Source organism: Epinephelus lanceolatus, chromosome 14 (assembly GCF_041903045.1).
Source record: "Epinephelus lanceolatus isolate andai-2023 chromosome 14, ASM4190304v1, whole genome shotgun sequence".
NCBI classification, from domain to species: domain Eukaryota; kingdom Metazoa; phylum Chordata; class Actinopteri; order Perciformes; family Serranidae; genus Epinephelus; species Epinephelus lanceolatus.
In genome coordinates this window covers 40503490-40525863 of record NC_135747.1, presented here as the reverse complement: position 1 = coordinate 40525863, position 22374 = coordinate 40503490, and the positions used below count along the sequence as shown (strand labels likewise).

Below are 22374 nucleotides of genomic sequence, written 5' to 3'. Positions count from 1 at the left end.
ACCCTCATTTTTTCTGCTCTGTGTTTTGTCACGCAGAAAAATGTTTAGAGGGTCGTACCAGGCGTTCACTGAAATTACTGTTTCTGTTGAAAAACACACCATATAATGTTCAGTTACTAAAGTTAGGTTCAAAGAAATCTGTGCACAGTTGCATAAAGCTTTTGATGAAGTCAGTAAATGAAAGTAACCTTGTGCTTTTTTTTGAAGGAAATAGTTGCACAAACTTAACTTAAATCAAGTCCTTATGAAAAGTCTTAATCAATGAGGTAGAATTAAAAATAAGTGGATTATTTTTCTAGCAGAAAATGTTTGGCTCCAGCTTTTCGAATATGAAAATTTGATGCTTTTCGTGTTCACGTATGAAAGTAAACTGAATGATTGCTGGATAAAACAATCAATTTTAATTTGATGCCTTGAGCTCTGGCTAATAATTAAGAATATTTAATAATAATAATTAATCAAAGCCAAAGCTGGGATATTCAAATTGCTTGTTTGATCCATAGACTGTACAAATAATGGACGCAGCAACCGTGATGTCACGCGTGGGTTTGTGGACTCCTGTTTTAAAGTCTTGACCATATTGGATGAAAGGGTGGAGCTAACCCTAACACTAGTTGTTAGCTTGGTTAGCATGGTGCTAATAATGCTAGTTTTCAACAGAAAAACGATGAAAACCAATAAAGCAAAATCACTCACTACAAAAACAGAATATCCGACTCCTTAGAGAGTTTTTTGATACTATCAAATGCTAAAAAGAACTTTTTTAGTTGACCAAAATGCCATTTATTACCTGAAAACACACTGTAAAAAGTGACTATTGCAGCTACTATTTGTGGCGCCAGATGTTTTAATCATGGCATGCCGCATTTCTATTTTTGCACCTGGACTGTTCATTAGGAGCGCTGCTGGATTATATATTATGTTCAGTTATTTGTAGCACCACACTGTCGAAGCACTGACCGTACTCGGGGCAGAGATGGAGCAGCGGAACAACAGATGCATTGAAAGTGAAACTTAACGGTTCATTCTGCTGGGTCGAAAAGTTTGATCTGATCTGATCAGCTCTGAACTGCTTTAAGTGACAGATGTTTGCTGTCCGTCGACATGTCGCTACTACGGCAAATATGTTGGTTAGGTAACACAAACATGGTATAACTCCAGATGCACACAGTATACGTGTAGCTGCATCTATTTCAGTGTGTTTTCAGGTCATGAAAGGCATTTAGTTCGCCTAAAAAAAGTCCTTTTTCAGCATTTGGTTGTATCAAAAAACCCTCCAACGAGACGAATATTCAGTGTTTGCAGTAAGTGAATTTTGTTTTAATGAAATGAATGTGTGGGAAACCTTGAATTTGATTTATTATCATAGAAGACAAAGAAAAAAGCTGCAAATATTCACATTTAGAAGCTGGAACCAGATCATTTTTAGCATTTTTCAACCAAAAAAAACTTAAACGCAAACTGAGTTGTTGCTTATTGAGGAATCAGTTGACTTATATTTTTAGTACTGTTTCAAACTAGAAGACACTTTTCCATTAGATTTAATCAGCTGGTCAGACACGTGAGGTCTCTTCCTCCAGCTCTGCTCATTTTTCTGTCTTTATCACAAAGTAGTTTTTGTCACAACTCTATGAAGACATCACTGAGGTTTGGATAACAAGCTAAATTCAATTTACAGCAGTGTCATCCCCATGGAAACTTTCTGTAGTCCTGCTAGACTTCAGAAATCAGAAATCTTCTTCACTTCATCAGTCAAGAGAAGCTGTTTCTTGTAGCAGTCTTTATGCAACCAGGCACAGATGAACACAGCAGCAGTAATTATACTTTCATTATCCTGATTAAATATATTTTGTTTTCTAGCATGAGCTCTTCCCATGATCCCTTCTCTCACTGGAGGAATTTCTGATGGGATATTATTTTAAAAGACTCATCATCACTCCACAGATCATCTCAGCTCTCCAGTCGTCTTTTCCACTCACTGTTTCAACATTAGGCTTGTTGCCAGAGAGATTTTTAATCTGCTTTGTTTTGACAAATGTCCCAACTTCCTCTTCTCTTCACCACATAGTCACCAGATGTGTTTAAGACGCTTTAGTACGCCTTGTTCCCCTCACTCTAACTGCTGTGTGTCCCAGAATGCTCCTCTCCACATCCTCTTACTCTGCTTCTCTGTCTCACTTCCAGTGTTCGACCAACTAGATCTCGTCACGTATGAAGAGGTTGTGAAGCTTCCTGCTTTCAAGAGAAAAACACTAGTTTTGTTAGGTGAGTACTGCTGAGTGTAGCAGCAGGAAATCTGAGCGTCTGCCTTTATAACTGACTGTGTGTGTCTTTGTCAGGGGCCCATGGAGTGGGCAGACGACACATTAAGAACACACTCATCACCAAACACCCCGACAGATTCGCCTACCCCATCCCACGTAAGACACATGATCGAGGTCCTCTGCAGCATTTAACAGCACCACTGTGTGTGTCAGTGGATGTGAACGCTCTTTGTCTCCTGGTGTCCCACAGACACAACCAGACCTCCAAAGAAGGACGAGGAGAACGGGAAGAACTACTACTTTGTCTCCCACGACCAGATGATGCAGGACATCAGCAACAACGAGTACCTGGAGTACGGCAGCCACGAGGACGCCATGTACGGGACGCGGCTGGAGACCATCCGGAAGATCCACCAACAGGGACACATAGCTATACTGGACGTCGAACCTCAGGTGTGTGTGAGTGTGTGTGTGTGTGTGTGTGTCATAGACTGTATAATAAATAAATAAAGATGGACAACATGACAGTTCATAGACGTATGATAATATCTAGATACCAGAGAAGTTTTGTTTTAATTTGTTGATTGATGCTATAAAAAGTGGGTTTGACGCCATGATTGACGGCAGTTTGTGCCGGTCGGTGTCCTTACAATTAACGGTGCTGCTCACGATTGGTCAGACAGGGCTATGGGCGGGAATTCAATGTGCAGATATCACTACTGTGCAGACTCTGGCTCCAAATGTTTTGTAAAGTGGGAGGAAGTGGAGACGTGTCAGCCATCTATTTATGCAGCCTGTGGTGTGTGGAGGTGTGTGTGTGCATTCGTGCATATATGAGGACATTTTTATGTCTAACACCTGTTCTCCATCAGGCCCTGAAGGTCCTGCGGACAGCAGAGTTTGCCCCGTATGTCGTCTTTATTGCTGCACCAACTATCACACCAGGCATCAATGAGGTGGGAACACCACACACACACACACACACACACACACACGATACATGTTAGAGGGTAAGGGTGTTGATATTCTACATGTTTATTATTGTTCACAAAATCTCGTGAAAAGACCCAAAACAACACTGAATGTATCCAAAGCCTGATTTATCTTCTGCCTCTGTGCCTCAGAGCTCCACTGCTGCCCACAAATAGAAACACATCAGTGAATCACATTCCTACATCACCATGAACACACACACTGTAGTTTATTTTGACTCAATCCCACACACACCGTCCTGTTGCCTCAAATACTCACTACAGCACTGAATCAGGATCAATCCGCTGCTGAAAATAGTCCCCAACAAATGCACATCTGAGCAATATTTACAAAAGAAGAAATTGAAAAAGCCACAGTGCCCAGCTGCTCAATGAACTTATTGAGCCTTTTTAAAAATAAAACTTTATTGTGACCCACTATATAAGTCCTGTTAAGTAAAAATAAATGTGTGTAATGAGTCACACTGCAGAATAATGTGTTGTTAACCACCCAGATTTAGATAGTTTTAAAATTGCACACCTGTTTCTAAGACTGTCGAGTCAAAATGCGGAGGTTTATCTGTGAATCAATGGAAGAGTTTTAACACCCCAAATATTCAGTTTACTGTCTTGTATGAAAAACAACAGGAACAAATCAAATCCTCACAAATAATGATGGTGAAACCAGAAAATATTTCATTTTTACTTTAAAAAAAAATGACTCAAACAATTAGTTGTTATATGTCTGACCCATTTACAGTGACACATTTTACATCATCAGTTGTTCTGAACCTGTCTGCTGGTTTTCTAAACTCTGATTCACTGACAGATTTTGTGTTGGTTAAAATCTGCAGAGTCAGTATGTGAAGCACTGTCACCATCACACAGTGTGTTCAGTGTGTGTGTGTGTGTGTGTGTGTGTGTGTGTGCTAGCAGCCTCTCATTCTCATCTGTTTGCCTCTCATTCCTCTCTGCACTCGTTTATTTTTGCATGCTGCATGCGTTTTGTTTCTTTGGCGCTCCCCTCAGATGCCCAGGTGGTGTCGAACGCTGCCAGTAAGTAAAGCCTGACAGGACAGTGACTACACACTGTTATTTTTAATTGTGTGTGTGTGTGTGTGTGTGTGTGTGTGTGTGTTCCTTGCCATATGCTTCTAGTGGAAAGTGCCGCCTTCTGTGTTTCCCATTCACTTCCTCTTCTGCTGAGTAAAGGCCCCGACACACACTGTGCTGTAACAGCCGTGTCATAGGCCCCTAATGTCTCTGTCCATTTTCTGTCTGTCTCTATTCAATTTACAATTCAATAAACTTTACTGGCATGACATTTAATGTGTTGCTAAAGCACAGTTACGATTTAAAACAGTGATTTCAATTAATTCCAGTGGAATATAAAAGGTAATGAAATTATTAAAGAAACAACAATGTATTCGTTTTCATCAAACACTTTCAGTACAGTCCCTTTGGAACCAGCAGTAACCCTTCAGACATGGTACCTAGACCCTCGGTGTGTTCAGACAGTCCTCTTAAATGTGGGCGGGGTTGTTGTCACTCACTGCTCCGTCCAGCACTCGCTGTATTTCCTCATCAGCGGTGACACAGATGGAAGTCTGCACCTGGTTTATCGTCCACAGAACGAGACTGCACGCCCACATTTTCAGAACAAAATAGAACAGGCTGCAGTGAGAGTCTCTCTCCATGGGATATTTAAAAATAGCAGCTTTGTGCATTTAGTCCTTCTCAGGCAAGCTCAGGGGTTTAGTGTTGCTGTAGCCCACAGGAACGACGCTCTGTGATGTTTTTTTTTTTTTTTGTTCTACAAGTGAGGATTAGAATATACGCACATAACACGTGAACGGTATGAACAACTTTTACAGTGGGAACGGGGCTTTAGGGTACCTAACACACCAGATCTGTGTGCTAGGTACCCTAAAGCCCCGTTCCCACTGTAAAAGTTGTGGATGGTACCAATAGAACCGTTCCTTAGCGTCCCCATGTTTGGTCCCCCCTCCTCTGTTGGGGTACCTAGCACACAGATCTGGTACTAAAAGGTGGAGCTGTGAACGCTGCAGTCTGATTGGTCAGTAGAGGACGGTCACTCTGCTCAGGGCTGAGTTGTGTCTGGTTTTGAGGCTCATGTAACCACTGTTCATACTGTGGAGAGTTTTATTAGTAAAGTGTAACTATAAAATGCCTGAGAAGAACTAAATGCACAAAGCTGCTGTTTTTAAATATCCCATGGAGAGAGACTCTCACTGCAGCCTGCCTGTGTCGGCCAGTCTGTATGTCCAGAGTGTGATCACTGAGTTTGTACATGGTATCTTTCTCAGTTTCTGATCTGTCTCTCTGCTCGCAAAGTTCTCATCATGTTTCTCTCAGTTTTCTGTTCTTGTCTCAGACAGCTCGATCACACAGTGTGTAGGGGCCTGTAGGATTTCTCTTTCAGTCCTGTATGTGCTCTCTTCTCTCCATCACCCTCTCTGCCTTCATCGATGTCTAACACCCTCTGTTACTCCTCCTCCTCCTCCTCCTCCTCCTCCTCCAGGACGAGTCTCTCCAGCGGCTGCAGAAGGAGTCTGAGATCCTGCAGAAGACCTACGCTCACTACTTCGACCAGACCATCATCAACAACGAGATTGACGAGACCATCAGGCACCTGGAGGAGGCCATTGACCTGGTGTGCACCACCAGCCAGTGGGTCCCCGTGTCCTGGGTCTACTGACCTGCAACCCTGACTGATACCACCTACACCTACACCTACACCTCCTCCTCCCCTCCCAGCAACAACACCTCAGCCAAACTCCCATCATCCCCTCTTCAGAATAAGAAATTTAAAAAAAAAAAATTAACAATTAACGATTAACGATTAACAAAAAACCGACGGGAAACCTCTCTCTACACTGCACTTGATTGAGAACCCCCCTCAGCGTACTGTGAAAGCGACCACAGCATTCAACCGAACTCCTCCTGAACGCTGCACCAACAACCTGCGGCAGCCGATTATCGGACTCTTGCCCTGACAGACGACCTAGTCATAGTGATGTATAAAAACAAGAGTTTAAACAAAAGTGAATATTGTCATGTCTGTACTAGCTAGGAGGCAACATTTTTGTAGATGTTTGTTTTAAAGAGACAGTACTGTGTCCCGTCCTCCCATCGCATTGTAGTCCTGTTGGGTGTTGTAGTACTAAACCATCTGTAGAAAGACACTGTCAGTGGGTATTCTGTCTGTCGGCAGACTGAAGTAAAAGCACACAAACACACTGCAATGTCTTCTCACCTATAGATCATGTCACCGGCCCTCCTTATTTATTCATTCTTGTTCTTTTCTGAGCTGTAACGCTGGGTTACATCCTCCCATCATCCTGTTGTCAGCCCTCGGTACAGCTACTTTATCTCACACCTTTCTACCTTCCTACCTGCCAGGTACTGTCTCTTCTAAATAAATCCATAAATAATGTTTTAGAGATTTGAATGAGGTTATCATGCATGTGGACATTTGCAAGCTTCCATGCTGTCAGTCAGTCAGTGTTCCCCGTGTCCCTCTGTAAACCTCTGAGAAAGAAAAGAAGACAAAAATATATACCTTAAAAAAACATTCCAGCTGTTTGGAAGACTGAACTCAGCCGAGGGAAGCAAGAGGGGCAAGAAAAAACTAACAGCGACGGAGCCGGACGTTGACTTGACACCTATGCACATCCCTTGCATTTCGGGTGACATTTCTAAACCACAGATTTATAAAAAAAAATAATAATAATAATAATGATGATGATAATGATGATGATTGACCATGTAGTGAGATGTGTTTGTAAAAAAAATCTAATAAAAGTCGATTTTTCTCTTTTTGATTTGTCATACACAAGAAAAGGAAGAATTCCACCTTATTCCTCATTTGCCATTTCAGAGATGTGATGTCCAAGAGTATTAATGTTTCAATCAAGTTTAAAAATCAACGAGAGATGAAATGCTGATTTTTATTCTGAAACTGTGTAACTGTCTACAAAGGAAGTGTACACTATACATTCTGCAAAGGTGACGACTTTGCGAGGGAAGAGGAGGCAGCGTGTGCATCTGATTAACATGTATATGAATATGACAGAATGACATACAAACTGCCCCTTGTGTAAATGACTCTGCAATGATAAAAGCTCTTCAGTATGAACAATTTTTTAAATATATTTCCTTTTATGTGTTGGAAAGTGAACCTTTGAGTGGCTCTCATTTTTTCTTTTCCACTGACACAAACATCTCAGACTGAGCAGAGTATCACAGTATCAAGTCATAGTATAGTATGTAATCAGAAATCTCACAAAAAGTCATAGTATAGTATGTCATTCAAAGTTTAATTAAAAAGTCATAGTTTAATATGTGATCAAAAATATCAGAAAAAAAGTATAGTATGTCATTCAAAATTTCATAGAAACTGCATACTGCAGAATGTCATTCAAAATTTCATTTAAAAAAGTCATGTTTTATAATGTGATCAAAGATCATAAAAAAGTCATAGTATAGTATGTCGTTCAAAATTTCATAAAAAAGTCATAGTATGTCGTTCAAAATTTCAAAAAAAGTCAGTATAGTATGTTGTTCAAAATATAAAAAAGTCATAATATGTCGTTCAGAATATCATCAAAAAGTCATAGCATAGTATGTCGTTCAAAATATAAAAAAAGTCATAGTATCGTATGTCGTTCAAAACATAAAAAAGTCATAGTATAGTATGGCATTCAAAACATAAAAAAGTCATAGTATAGTATGTCGTTCAAATTATCATCAAAAAATCATAGTATAGTATGTGATCAAAAATATCATTGAAAAAGTCATAGTATAGCATGTCGTCCAAAACATCTTAAAAAAGTCATAGTATAGTATGTTGTTCAAAATATCATAAAAAAGTCATAGTATAGCATGTTGTTCAAAATATCATAAAAAAGTCATAGTATAGTATGTCGTTCAAAATATAAAAAGTCATAGTATAGCATGTCGTTCAAAACATCATAAAAAAGTCATAGTATAGCATGTCGTTCAAAATATCAAAAAGTCATAGTATAGTATGTGATCAAAAATATCATTGAAAAAGTCATAGTATAGCATGTCGTCTAAAACATCTTAAAAAAGTCATAGTATAGCATGTTGTTCAAAATATCATCAAAAAGTCATAGTATAGTATGTTGTTCAAAATATCATAAAAAAGTCATAGTATAGCATGTCGTTCAAAACATCATAAAAAAGTCATAGTATAGCATGTTGTTCAAAATATCATAAAAAAGTCATAGTATAGTATGTCGTTCAAAACATCATCAAAAAGTCATAGTATAGCATGTTGTCCAAAACATCTTAAAAAAGTCATAGTATAGCATGTCGTTCAAAACATCATAAAAAAGTCATAGTATAGCATGTCGTTCAAAATATCATCAAAAAGTCATAGTATAGTATGTGATCAAAAATATCATTGAAAAAGTCATAGTATAGCATGTTGTTCAAAATATCATAAAAAAGTCATAGTATAGCATGTTGTTCAAAATATCATAAAAAAGTCATAGTATAGCATGTTGTTCAAAATATCAAAAAATCATAGTATAGTATGTGATCAAAAATATTGAAAAAGTCATAGTATAGCATGTTGTTCAAAATATCATAAAAAAGTCATAGTATCGTATGTCGTTCAAAACATCATAAAAAAGTCATAGCATAGTATGTCATTCAAAATATCATAAAAAAGTCATAGTATAGTATGTGATCAAAAATATCATTGAAAAAGTCATAGTATAGCATGTCGTTCAAAACATCATAAAAAAGTCATAGTATAGTATGTTGTTCAAAATATCATCAAAAAGTCATAGTATAGTATGTCGTCCAAAACATCATCAAAAAGTCATAGTATAGTATGTCGTCCAAAATATCATAAAAAAGTCATAGTATAGTATGTCGTCCAAAATATCATCAAAAAGTCATAGTATAGTATGTCGTTCAAAACATCATCAAAAAGTCATAGTATAGTATGTCGTCCAAAACATCATCAAAAAGTCATAGTATAGCATGTCGTTCAAAACATCATCAAAAAGTCATAGTATAGTATGTCGTCCAAAACATCATCAAAAAGTCATAGTATAGTATGTCGTCCAAAATATCATAAAAAAGTCATAGTATAGTATGTCGTCCAAAATATCATCAAAAAGTCATAGTATAGTATGTCGTCCAAAATATCATCAAAAAGTCATAGCATAGTATGTCGTTCAAAATATCATAAAAAAGTCATAGTATAGTATGTGATCAAAAATATCATTGAAAAAGTCATAGTATAGCATGTCATTCAAAACATCATAAAAAAGTCATAGTATAGTATGTTGTTCAAAATATCATCAAAAAGTCATAGTATAGTATGTCATCCAAAATATCATAAAAAAGTCATAGTATAGTATGTCGTTCAAAACATCATAAAAAAGTCATAGTATAGTATGTCGTCCAAAATATCATCAAAAAGTCATAGTATAGTATGTCGTCCAAAATATCATCAAAAAGTCATAGCATAGTATGTCGTTCAAAATATCATAAAAGTCATAGTATAGTATGTGATCAAAAATATCATTGAAAAAGTCATAGTATAGCATGTCGTTCAAAACATCATAAAAAAGTCATAGTATAGTATGTTGTTCAAAATATCATCAAAAAGTCATAGTATAGTATGTCGTCCAAAATATCATAAAAAAGTCATAGTATAGTATGTCGTCCAAAACATCATAAAAAAGTCATAGTATAGTATGTCGTCCAAAATATCATCAAAAAGTCATAGTATAGTATGTCGTCCAAAACATCATCAAAAAGTCATAGTATAGTATGTCGTCCAAAACATCATCAAAAAGTCATAGTATAGTATGTCGTCCAAAACATCATCAAAAAGTCATAGTATAGTATGTCGTCCAAAATATCATCAAAAAGTCATAGTATAGTATGTCGTCCAAAACATCATCAAAAAGTCATAGTATAGTATGTCGTCCAAAACATCATCAAAAAGTCATAGTATAGTATGTCGTCCAAAACATCATCAAAAAGTCATAGTATAGTATGTCGTCCAAAATATCATCAAAAAGTCATAGTATAGTATGTCGTCCAAAATATCATAAAAGAGTCATAGTATAGTATGTGGTCCAAAATATCATCAAAAAGTCATAGTATAGTATGTCGTCCAAAACATCATAAAAAAGTCATAGTATAGTATGTGGTCCAAAATATCATCAAAAAGTCATAGTATAGTATGTCGTCCAAAACATCATAAAAGAGTCATAGTATAGTATGTCGTCCAAAACATCATAAAAAAGTCATAGTATAGCATGTCGTCCAAAATATCATCAAAAAGTCATAGTATAGCATGTCGTTCAAACTATCACCAAAATGTCTTGGTGTACTCCACACAAACGGGCTCCCCCACACTGGGTTCGTAACAGGAACCCTCTTGCTGTGAGGCAACAATGCTAACCATTACAAAAAAAATATTCATAATAATGAATAAGCTTTTTTTTTATAAGGAGGACAACACACAACCACACAGTGAGGCAGAGAGGGCACAGAGGGACGTGGTGACAAAAGCCAAACAGAGTGGAAGAAAATGGATTATTGAGGGCAAACAGGGTCGTTAACTGAATCAAGAACTGCACAGAAAACATGCCAAAGAAATGACACAAAGCAACGTGCAACTAACAAACAAACACAGTCAGATGAACAACATTGTGATATTACTGAACTCAATAATCTCTGTCCCTGTGACTGCATGACTATATTTTGAAGCTGAAATGTTTAATCAAAATCAATCAGTCGACTGACACAAAATGTCACTATTTCGGATAATTATTTTTTTGTCTTTTTTAAATATTTGCTGAGCATTTGCTGCTTTTCTCATTCTTATTACAGCAAATTGAAAATCTTTGGTGTTTGGACTGTTGATTGGAACAAGAAAAAAGAAGAAGAAGAAAGCAATCTGCAAAACAATCAATAAAAAAGTGGCGTTTAAATGGATCCATATCAACAGACCAGCAATCAGAGACAGCATCAACTCAAAAGTCACTCAGATGCCTTGAGGAGAAAATGAAAGTGGTGGCAGCTAAACTTAAATATAAAAAAGTCAGTATTTAAAATCTCCTAGAGTTAATCATATGATGCAAACCATGAAGTGCATATAATTCCCGACATCTCTCCTCTCATTTCCTGTCGTTGTTCTGCTGTAATAAAGGCATTAAATGCACCCAAAAATATTTCTTAAAAATATATTTTTTACCATGAGGAATGTAATGATCTTTTTACACTTTTTTTGCAATGCATCATTTAAATGGAACGAATCAATCTATTAATGGATAAAACAATCCACAAAACAATAATAATGACAATAATCATAATTCACAGTCCTAAAACTGACTTCTAAAATTTTAGAAAATGAAGTCACGCACACTGAATACAAAGTCCTGGTTCAGGTGGATGTGCACTCGGCTGACCTCCGTGTCAAGTGCTGCATTTTGTGATTTCAATCAATCCAAGTGAGTGATTAGAACAAACGGCAGCCTGAACACAGTGTTTTACTGTTGCGTAATCCTGCAGCATTAACATGTGAAAAAAGAGGCAGCGGTGACGGAGGACAGCTGTGTTTCACTTTGCTTTTTATGAAGTATGGTTTTGAAATTCATACGTCACCTCAGCTGGATGGAGACAGGCTAATGTAGATATCACTGTGAAATACTGAAGATAATAAGACTGAGAAATTAATTGTAACATACTATTACACGTTAGGAGAGTTCATTTTTTGAAGTCCCTCTGTGCAGAGTTACCATGTTCTCCCTGTGTCAGTGTGGGTTTCCTCCAGGTGCTCCAGCTTCCTCCCACAGTCCAAAGACATGCAGGTTAATTGGTGACTCTAAATTGTCCGTAGGTGTGAATGTGAGTGTGAATGGTTGTCTGTCTCTATGTGTCAGCCCTGTGATAGTCTGGTGACCTGTCCAGGGTGAACCCTGCCTCTCACCCAGTGTCAGCTGGGATAGGCTCCAGCAAACCCACAACCCCCAACAGGATAAGCGGTTACAGACAATGAACAGGAAATCACCTGTAAAATGAAGCATGACCAGTTTGTCCTACAACACACCTGTGAAACGTAAACCAGTGGCTACATAGACAACAGTGACCTCACTACAGTAGCCCTTCTGTGACACCTCTGTCATTTCAACCAGATGAATTAAATACATCCTGAACGCACTCCCTCCAACGTTCCTGCAGAGGTCCGGGATTAAAACCAGCTGCATTAGATCCAGCTCCCCCAGTTGTCTTAGTCCCAGCCTAATCCCACATTAAAGGGCCAACAGGCCAGCGTGCAGATTAACCGGTGTTCACCGCTGAAACGGGTCGACTCCTCGACCGAGGCTGAAAGGAGTCACTGAGCAGGCACGTCAAAAGTTCAACAGCAATTTCTTAATTTATTTATTTAGAAAAATATATCATGTGACAGAGCAGTTTGTCTAATAATACCACTGAACTGGATCACCGGCTGTCTGAACCAAACTACATAGATTCACCAGGGTAAGACGAAAGCAGTGGCTGGTGTTAGAACAGGGATGATCTTTATCAGCTACACAGAACACATCAGTTTATACAGAGAAACTCTGAAATATGCAGAACATGTTGCAGATTGTGATACACCTGAAAGCTTTCTTATCGCACAGAGAAGTGAAACGCTTTGACACTACTCCCTCCCTCGTCCACAGCCTGACATATGGCAGTCACACCCCCATATACAGAGAGGTCACGTCCATATGGGGAAAACAGTCCATGCACAGGAGGCAAAAGCAACGACAAAGTCCCTCCATTACGCCGTAGCACACAGAAGCAGCGACGACACTGAGCCGCATGCAATAAGAAGATTAATGCATTTATGGAAAAGCTGCAGAGCTGAATGAACAGAAACGAGCAGAGGGGACATCTGTTTAGGAGATAACTGCAGGAGCTCTTATCTCCTTTAACTTTACACATAGATGTGAATGGAGATACAAAAAAACACTCGTAACAGACTACGTAATGCTACGAATATTATATAATATTAATTAAAATTGAGCATTATGCAACAGAAAGTGTAGGTTTACATATATGAGCATGTCGTTTGAAATCAACACCCGCGTCTGTGGTCGTAGAACTCCTGCAACTGTACAGCTGTTTATGAACAAGGAGGACAGATTTGCATCAGTTATGTAATCTATAAATATCATAGATTATTGTATAGAACCAGCTCATAGATGCCGCCATGTCAATGTCAGTCTTTCCTCTGAAGATAGCTGAGAATAGTCACTTTCCCATGCCTGCATTTCACATGAAATAATCCCCAAATCCTAGGTTTGGCAGGGCAGACTCACACCAGCAACCACACCTGAGAGGAAGCGTATTCCTCCGTGCTTTCATAGAGAAATGAAAACATCTTTTATCTCATCGGCAATTTCAAAAAAGCTACTCCTTGTTGTTTCTGAGGGTCAGGAAGCAAACCCCATGTCCATTTCCACTCTTCTCATGTGCAAGAAAGACAGTAATTAATATCTAACTGGCCAATCAAACCAAAGATGAGCCACACTGAAGTGAAGCAGAGATATGATTGGCTCGCCTCGGCCCGTCGCCCTCCGACCCCTGCTGAGAGCTGCCCCTCCTCAGGCTCCAGCAGGGTCCCGTTGCGGAGGCTCTCTGTACCGTTCCCCATCTCCTCTCTGAGCTCCTGCTGGAGCAGCTTGGAGATGAGGCTGTTGAAGCGGTTCTCCGTGGTGGAGATGATCTCTGACGAGGCTGTGGTCAAGTTCAGCTCTCCAGGGTCCACGCATGTGCCGTTCACCTTGGTGAAAACCACCTCACTGAGATCCAGCCCCGCCACGGAAGACGGAGAGGCGCAGGGGATGTCCCGCACCAGCTTGTAGCTTTCCATCCACTCCTTCATCCACTCGAAGGAGCAGTCGCACTCCCAGGGGTTCCTGAAGAGGTAGAGGCGGCCCAGGAAGTAGATGGGCTGGAAAACGGGGAAGGGGAGGGTGGTGAGGTTGTTGCTGTTCAGGTGGAGCGTGATCAGGCTGGTCAGGTTCTCAAAAGTTCCCTCCTCGATGTTAACCAGCTGGTTCCTGTCCAGGTACAGGACCTCCAGCTCCACCAGGTCACTGAACCACGTCTTGGACACGTTGGTCAGCTGGTTTCCCCCGAGGTTGAGCATCTTGAGGCGGATGAGACCCTTGAAGGCGAGCCGGGGCAGATCAGACAGCAGGTTGTCATTGAGGTAGAAGTTCTCCAGCCGTACGAGGTCCTGGAAGGCCTGGTCATGGATCACATTGATGCGGTTCTCCTGGAGGTTCAGGTACCTGAGATAAGAAGAAGACAGAGACATTTTAGTCTGCTTTCAGCCCTAGAGTCGTCTCCTCTGGTCTGAATCAGGGACTCATGTTGTTCCAAAGTTGTATAATTGCCTAGAGTTGGTTCATGTTCTCACGGCAGCATTTACAAGAGGACCAGATCAAATGCCTTGTGTGAGAAGGCTGCTCTTGATTGGTCAGAATTTCCATGTGGGAAAAATCCAGGAAGTAAAGCAAACGTTTAAGAAGAGTACACTTGCAAGATAAATGTGACACTTTCTAATGTCACAATGGAGGGACAACTACGCAGGTTGATTTTAGCGCTGCTCATCGTGGACTATATTGCTGTCATTGTTCATTTTAGTCAAACCATACAGTTTGAAAACGAGGCGCGGCTCCAACTAGAAAACAATGTTTTGATGCATTGGATGTGCTGAATGTGCATATTAAGGCAGTACAGGAGGAGGTGCACATTAATAATCCTCCAGGACTGTAACATGCTCATGTTTAACCCAAACAATGTGTCATGTGACTGCAGTTGCTTCACATCCAGGTCGGAACACCTTCTCACCACAAACCAACCGCACCAGAGTTCCTTTGGAACCGGACTGAGACCACCTCTTCAAGAAGGTCTCAGTCCGGTTGTTTTGGTGCACACCTGAGTGTGATTGCTGTGTTCACACCTGCCCAAACGAACTGCACTGAGGGGGCAAACGAACTTGAATTTGACTGGACTGAACCAAACAGGGCAGGTGTGAGAGCACCCTTAAAGACTGAACTGATGTCAGCACCTCCTCAACCACACAAGATCACAAATATCAATACTCTCCAAATCCAGAGATCCCGCTGATACCAAAACACACACAAAAAGGAAAAGCACAACAAGAAAGAGAAATGTTCTCCACATTAACATCACGGAGGAAGGGAAGAACTGAGCTGTACCAAAGTTACCAATACTCAGAATTCTTCTTTAAACAAATTTTATGGGCTTTTGAAGGACTGAAATGTTCAGATATAAGGAGATGGCAGAGTTAAAGTTGGGGTAGGCAGTTTCATTTTGGCATCTTGGGCAAAAATCCTATAAAAACTTTGACGTATTTTAATTTGACTGATCTGAGAGAAAATTAGACTTCTGCACCTCCTCTTGGCTCTGTTTTTAGGCTTTAGAAAATCTAATCCATGACAGGAGACTCAGATCATTTCAGAGAGAGGGCGCTCATATTGACGGCTCTACAAATACAGATACTTGTGATCCTTCGGAAAGATTGATTCAATGGAGACGGAGAATCCTGCAGAGAAAGTTGCTAATCCAGCTTTGGCAACACCTGCCTACACTGCAAAGCAAGCCAAGAAAGAAAGACGGACTGATCAAAGACAGTCCAAAAGAGAATCTGACAATAAACAAAAAAAAGTCAGCATCAGTGAGTGTTTCAGAGATGGAGAGAAAATGTTGCTAATATTTCAACCAGACTTTACATTTTAGTTTAAGTAGCTAACGTTAGCTAGAGTGTCCTCCACCTCACTCCCCGCCGCTACAGACCACCTCAGTGGGAGCAGAATGGGCAGCAGCTCCAAAAGCAGACCCCTTGTCAGCAGCTGCAGAACCCGAATCCAGCCAACTCGAACTCCAGATTCAGGGTACGGACAGCCCCGACTACCTGCTGGATCACAAAACTTTCTGTTGCTGCTGTTACACAATTAAGACCCAGCACTGCTGCTGGCCCCCATCTGACTGTGACACCTGGTGCTGGCTCAATTTCAGCTGCTACAGCCACAGACTAAAGGTTGGTCTGATAAACTGATAAACAGAGAGACAAAGCTGGGCAGGGAGGGGCTGAGAGCAGCTTTACAATGAAATAAGATTAAATAAATCTATGTATGAGAAACACTGGGTTACTGTATGACGTGTGTGCATATGCCTGTGGTTGTCTGGTGGGAGGGGCTTAGGAGGATGGTGTATTTTCAAGTTCTGCTTTTTTTCATTTTCCAGATTTCTGCCCACTCCAGCTTTAATTCTGCATCGCAAAATATCACCTCTAATTACACATTCAGGCTTTAACATATGTAGACTATATTAATTCCTGCTTGTAGCTCTGTGAGTTAACAGCACCCCAGCCTGTGACTCACCTGAGACTACCCAGGCCCAGCAGGGAGTTGTAGGCCACCGCCTCGATCTTGTTCCTCTCCAGGTAGATGTGAGTCAGGTTCTCCATGCCCCTGAAGGCTCCGGGGATCCTCCTGAAGTTGTTCTGGAAGCAGAGCAGCTCCTTCAGCGCCGTCTGCTCTATGAAGATGCGGTCAGGGATGTTGAAGAGGTTACAGTCTGACAGGTCCAGGCGCACCAGCTTCTTCAGTCCCGTGAATGTCCGTGTGTGAAGGTAACTGATGTACTCATTGTGCGCCATCTTCAGCTCCACTAAGTTGGCGAGGCCCTGCAGGACAGAGGGGGGTTAAACATGTAGTTTCACAAGGTGCTTTTCAGTCTTACAAGACCCCTTGTAAAACTGAAAAGCTTTAGCAGAAGTGTTGTCAAGAGAAGAGATTTCACAGCACATAACACATCAGTAAGAAAAAATACTGGTTCACATGAATTTCCGTAGAAATTTGGGCGAACAAACAAGTGACTGTTTCTGGTGCAGATCTGGATTCATTTCTCTGAGAGGCAGTTCACTCCAAACATATAATCCCACTGAAACCTAGTGGTAATCATGCAGATATTTTTGGTTTTATATATCTGCTGCTCAAAGCACTGGAAAAAAGAACGTATTAGATCAGGAAGTTGTTTCTGCGTGAAGCTGTTTTGGCTCTTCAAATGTAATTTTGTGATGATTTGAGCACAGCCATTTTAATTTCATTCACCTCTATTGTGAGCTGCAGCAAATTTCTCAGCAGCAGATATCTCAGAAACTAGGCATATTTTCAGGTGGGGTTGTTTTTGTACTTATCCATAGTCAGTGTATTACATACAGTAGATGGCAGTCGGCTTGCCCCCAGTTTGAAGAAGCAGGCTGGAGTCTGACACGGAAGCTCATCAATGCTGTGGATGCGTGCCAGCAACAAAACATATTTTAGCTACCCTGAAAAAGTTCCACCAAGTGTACGCTATATTAGGAGTATTTTTATTGCTTTCCCTTTCAGGCAGACAGCCTGTTCTGGCAGGGAAGCCATTAACAGCTTCAGTTCCCCATCTATGCTCTCTTCAAAGCCAGACTCCATTGACAAAAACAGTCATTTTAACTTGTTGAACACCGGAGCTGCTGGTCTACTGCTGCCTTGGTCAGTTAGTTTATTTGTCTTATTGTGTGACTTTAGTGAATCCGAACTAACCCTTTTAAACACCAAAGTCATATAATGACACAAACAAACTAACTGATTGAGGCAGCGGTAGACCAAAAGCTCCTGTGTTCAGCAATGTTAAATCACTGGTTTTCTAAATGGAGTCTGGCTTTGAAGAGAGCGATATAACACCTTCATTTTCGAGTAGAAAATCACTGTCTGACATTAAGGTACAGCATTGAAAATATTCTAAATATAGTGCACATTGACACTGATATTGATCTTTTAGGTGGGACATTTTTAGGTGGCTAAGTACATTTTGTTGCTGGCCCCCATCCAACACAGTACATTGCTGAGCTTCCATGTCAGACTCCGGCCTGCTTCTCCAAACTGGGGGCGTGCTGACTGACATCTACTGTATGTAATATATTGTCAATGGATAAGTACCTCATACAACCCCACATCAAAAAAATCTTAAGTCTCCCTTTAACTGTCCACAACGCTGGATGTCACTATGTGTAAATAAATGTTAGTTTGTTTGGTGCTTTGGATGAACTGACCTTGTTTCTCAGGAGCTACTTGAAATCCGTTTACTAAATGTGCATTTTTAAGGAATTATTTGTTATAAAAATCGAGAGAATAATTCAGCCTTGACAGAGTGTGTGTGCTCCGTGAGTGTTTTCTTCTCAAGCAGTTTTCACTCTGCTGGAGGCCATCACAAAAAATGCAAGCCAACCTTGTAGTTCACGTTATGAAAACCTGCATGTCACAGACTATTACTCACTGACAGAACAACATGTACAACTCCTTCAGAAGGTGCAGTCTGTAGACGTTGTTCTTGTCTTTTAAGAGGAGTAAATCAAATAAAAAAATGGAATGACAACATCTTACTGTTCTTTTTTTCCAGTACAGATCCTAAAAACATGCTATTTGTTATTTTTGTTAATCTTTTAAATTGACTTGACTTGACTCCAGACACATTTTAGAGTACTATCTATAATAATATTTTGTTTAACATGGTTTTCCCACATAATAGTGAAAAAAAAAAAAAAAAAAAAAATGTACAAGGTTGACTGGTTAATGGGCAGCGTTCAAAAAGCAAAACCGTGACACACCTTGAAGGCTCCGGGGGTGATGAAGGAGATGTTGTTGTGGTCCAGAGAGAGAGACTTGAGGGAGGGCAGGGTGCCGAAGGCCCTCTCTGACAGGAACTTGAGTTTGTTCTTGTCCAGGTTGATGGCCGAGGCCTCACAGGGGAACTCTTTGGGCAGCTCAGCCATGCCGGTGCGGTCGCACAGTACGCTGCAGCTCTTCTCCTGAGTGCAGGTGCAGGAGGCTGGACACGCCCGAACACACGCCCACCGTGCCAGCACCGCCTGAGGCAGCAGGCACAGCACAGAGACTGGAGGAGGACAGAGGGAGAACAGATATCAGAAGTCAGGCCCAAATACTGAGCTGCAAAGAACCACAGGAACCAAACAAGACAGGACTCTTCAACTAAAACAACACACTTGACCATCTGAAATGTGTACAGATTATATCCACAGCTCTCTGTAATCCGTACTCTACTGCAGCATCATCTGATTACTGGTCAGTTTTTTGGACCAATGCGACCAATTTCCAAGTGGCGTGTTCATGTATGAGGACAGAAATCATTTCCAAAGTAGTTCAGGACTAAAAACTTCCATTTAATTATTTCAAATCGACACTGGAGTTCGAAATCTGTGGTTCCCAAACTTATTGTTGTCATTGAAGTTGAGAAAATGTCCCCCTTGTCTCAACACAAGATCTGACTGCATTTTTATCAACACGTAAAAATACTGTGGCTACAAGTAACAAAAGAAACCAACTTGAATTTATTGGAATAACATTTTTGTTTCGTCTTAGTTTCCGTTGTGCAGTGACTAATTAGTCAAAGGAATAGTACATCATTTTGGGAAATACACTTATTTGCCATCCTGCTAAGAGTTAGAGGAGAGGACTGATACCACTCTAGTGCCTATACGAAGCTACAGCCAGCAGCTTGTTAGCCTAGCTTAGCATTAAGACTGGAAACAGCTAGCCTGGCTCTGTCTAAAGGCAACAAACTCCACCAGCACCTCTAACTAGAGGTGTTCACAAGTCAACCCGGACCCCAAAACCTGAGACCTGAGACCTGACCCACGACACGTACAGGTTTGGTTCTATGTTTAACAGTGTAGAAACATGGCGGTGCAACATGGCAATCTCTGTAGACGAGGACCTGCTCCCTAACGGCTCATACAAAGGGAACAAAAACAATGAATCTTATTTTCAGGTGATTATACACCTTGTTATATTTGATTTCTGCAAATATATCCCCCTAAATCCTACACACTGGACCTTTAAGACAATTTGTAACCATTAAGGCTTCTGTAGCTACCTGTGTTTGTCTGCTGGATTGCATAACACAATTGAAACCTTTCAAACAGCTACTAAATGAACCTTGTGAAAGTAGTTTTTAAGGCAAATATTTTACTTAACTTTTACTCAACATTTCCCCCCAGTTTAGATCAATATGAATTTCACAGATTCTGTCTCTGGTTCTTTACCCCACTGCTCCAACAACACTAAGAATTTGCAGAAATCTACAACCACCTCAGCACCAGTAAATAAAAAAAAGACCCAAACATGCTGATCAGCTCCCATGGTCGCGGCTCACCAAGATGTAACGCTCTCAGCGACACAAGGACAGTGATGGAGTAATGATTTGATGCTTGATGGCAGTTCGAGGGCTGAACTGTCTCTTTGCCAGCTGCTGGTGAAATGATGATGTGATTAAGACAGAACAGCTTACATCAGAGATTAGCCCCGCAACAATAGGTATTGTCTGTGCCTGCTGGGATTTCACCCTCCATCCACATCGCCCTCGCTCGAGTTCGGCCCTGATCAATCAGTCAAATCAATCCGTCTATCAACACAGGTAAACCAACATCTCTGGATGGTTCGTCAAAAGAAATCTTCCTGAGCTTATTACCGTAAAACTTCAGATAGTAACCCAGGCTATTATTTGCTTAAATCACTGAACTCAAGGCCTTTAATTCCTTTTATGCAAAAGTATATAATAAGGTGTATAAAATTCTTTATTTGAACCAGTCTGAATATTACTTGTATAAAAATTAGGCTTCAAATAATGTTTCAATTAGAAATAATTCATTTAATCAAGCTCTGACATACGAGGCATCAGACGCAGAGAGCGTCATGACACTGTTTTGATTCTTGCAGACTTAAGGAATATGAATAAGTTACTGGGTAATCAAGGAATGGACTCGTTTTTTTGACTTCATGACAACTTCGAGTCACCATTTTTTTAGTCATGCCAGTAAATCTGGATAAATCACGGTCATCTCAGGCACTCGTAAAATGAACTGAATGACTGAATTGAGGAGAATCTAACCAAGCTAACGATGTGTAGCACCAAACTGACCAAACTTTAAACATTTATATTTCTATGTGTGATCTAAACAGCTAATGTTAGCTAACGTTATCTGTTTTACACATCAAAAGAACTTTGGTAAAAATGAACTGCTTGGTAACGAGACCAGGCTTCTAATTGAGACAGGTGTTTATCTGTCAAAATGTGTAGCCACATCGGGCTGCTAAAAGGGACTTGGTGTGTAATTGAAGTTTTTAGGAGGATTTAAGGTGTGAGGTTTCTTTCACAGAGACGGTATCGTCTGTTTTACAGCAGAGGCGGTAAAAAAACAGCAGAGGAGTGAAGGGATTGAAACTGACCAGTGAAAGTGATGACAGTCATTACTGTAGTCTCTCATCTGGGACATGCCAGGATTAACGGAGGTCTGAAACAGCACAAAAAGAGCACAGCAGCACTTAAATGATAAACTGTTGTGAATTATATAAATATGTGACAAACAAAGGCAGTTGCTGGAAGTCTGGAGGTGACTGTTGTAGCTCAGTTTGACTCTAACTGTTGATAACAGGGAGAGTCATTTACAGAATATCAAAACTGTGAGTGCCAGATATGTATCTAACATGCAGAGGTGGAGGCGTCATACCTGCAGATCTTCCCCGACAGCTGCATCCATGTGTGTTAGAAGTCATGCTCCAAATATTTGTCCATGTGTCCATCCTGTCCGTCCCACATCAGTCTGCACGGTGCACCTTCAACGGCACAACTGATGCTTCAGCCTGACACAGTTCTCAGTGAGAGTGGTTGTGTTTTTACACTTCATCCTCCCCCCGTCACTGTGTGTGTGTGTGTGTGTGTGTGTGTGTGTGTGTGTTCCATAATACACACATAGCAAAAAGCCATCTCTTAATGGCAGTCAAATCCCCTGGATGGAGTGATGGAAGGAGGGGTGGATGGTGATGGAGACGGGGATGGAGATGGGCGGTTGGCAGGATTACAGAAGTAAAGCAAAGCTCTCAGATCAAATGGCCGAGTCAAAGCGGTAACTTACCAACACACACACACACACACACACAGAGCATGAAGTTGGACATGAAACTTATCAGAAATGCAGATGTTGAAAT

General features: G+C 40.5%; 2 protein-coding genes across 22 annotated transcripts in view; one reads left to right on the top strand and one right to left on the bottom strand.

Annotated features, from left to right (window-relative positions):
- caska (calcium/calmodulin-dependent serine protein kinase a) overlaps positions 1–7436 on the top strand; it is a 207718-nt gene extending 200282 nt beyond the window's left edge. For 12 of the 21 annotated variants that reach the window (XM_033618126.2, XM_033618122.2, XM_033618117.2 and 9 more), the window contains 5 exons: positions 2185–2265; positions 2340–2420; positions 2515–2717; positions 3137–3220; positions 5778–7436. In XM_033618126.2, the coding sequence (XP_033474017.1) occupies positions 2185–2265; positions 2340–2420; positions 2515–2717; positions 3137–3220; positions 5778–5954 (626 nt within the window). In that variant the 3' untranslated portion in view covers positions 5955–7436. The remainder of the gene's footprint in view (positions 1–2184; positions 2266–2339; positions 2421–2514; positions 2718–3136; positions 3221–5777) is intronic. The other 9 variants (XM_078174720.1, XM_033618127.2, XM_033618125.2 and 6 more) reach the window with 1 other exon arrangement.
- Positions 7437–12663: 5227 nt separating this feature from the next.
- nyx (nyctalopin) lies at positions 12664–22018 on the bottom strand. Its single transcript, XM_033618063.2, has 5 exons — positions 21897–22018; positions 21616–21680; positions 18978–19264; positions 16714–17018; positions 12664–14595 (listed from the first exon to the last, which is right to left on the bottom strand). The coding sequence occupies exons 2-5, from the start codon at positions 21635–21637 to the stop codon at positions 13767–13769; spliced, it is 1443 nt and encodes a 480-aa protein (XP_033473954.2). The 5' UTR covers positions 21638–21680; positions 21897–22018; the 3' UTR covers positions 12664–13766.
- Positions 22019–22374: the final 356 nt, after the last annotated feature.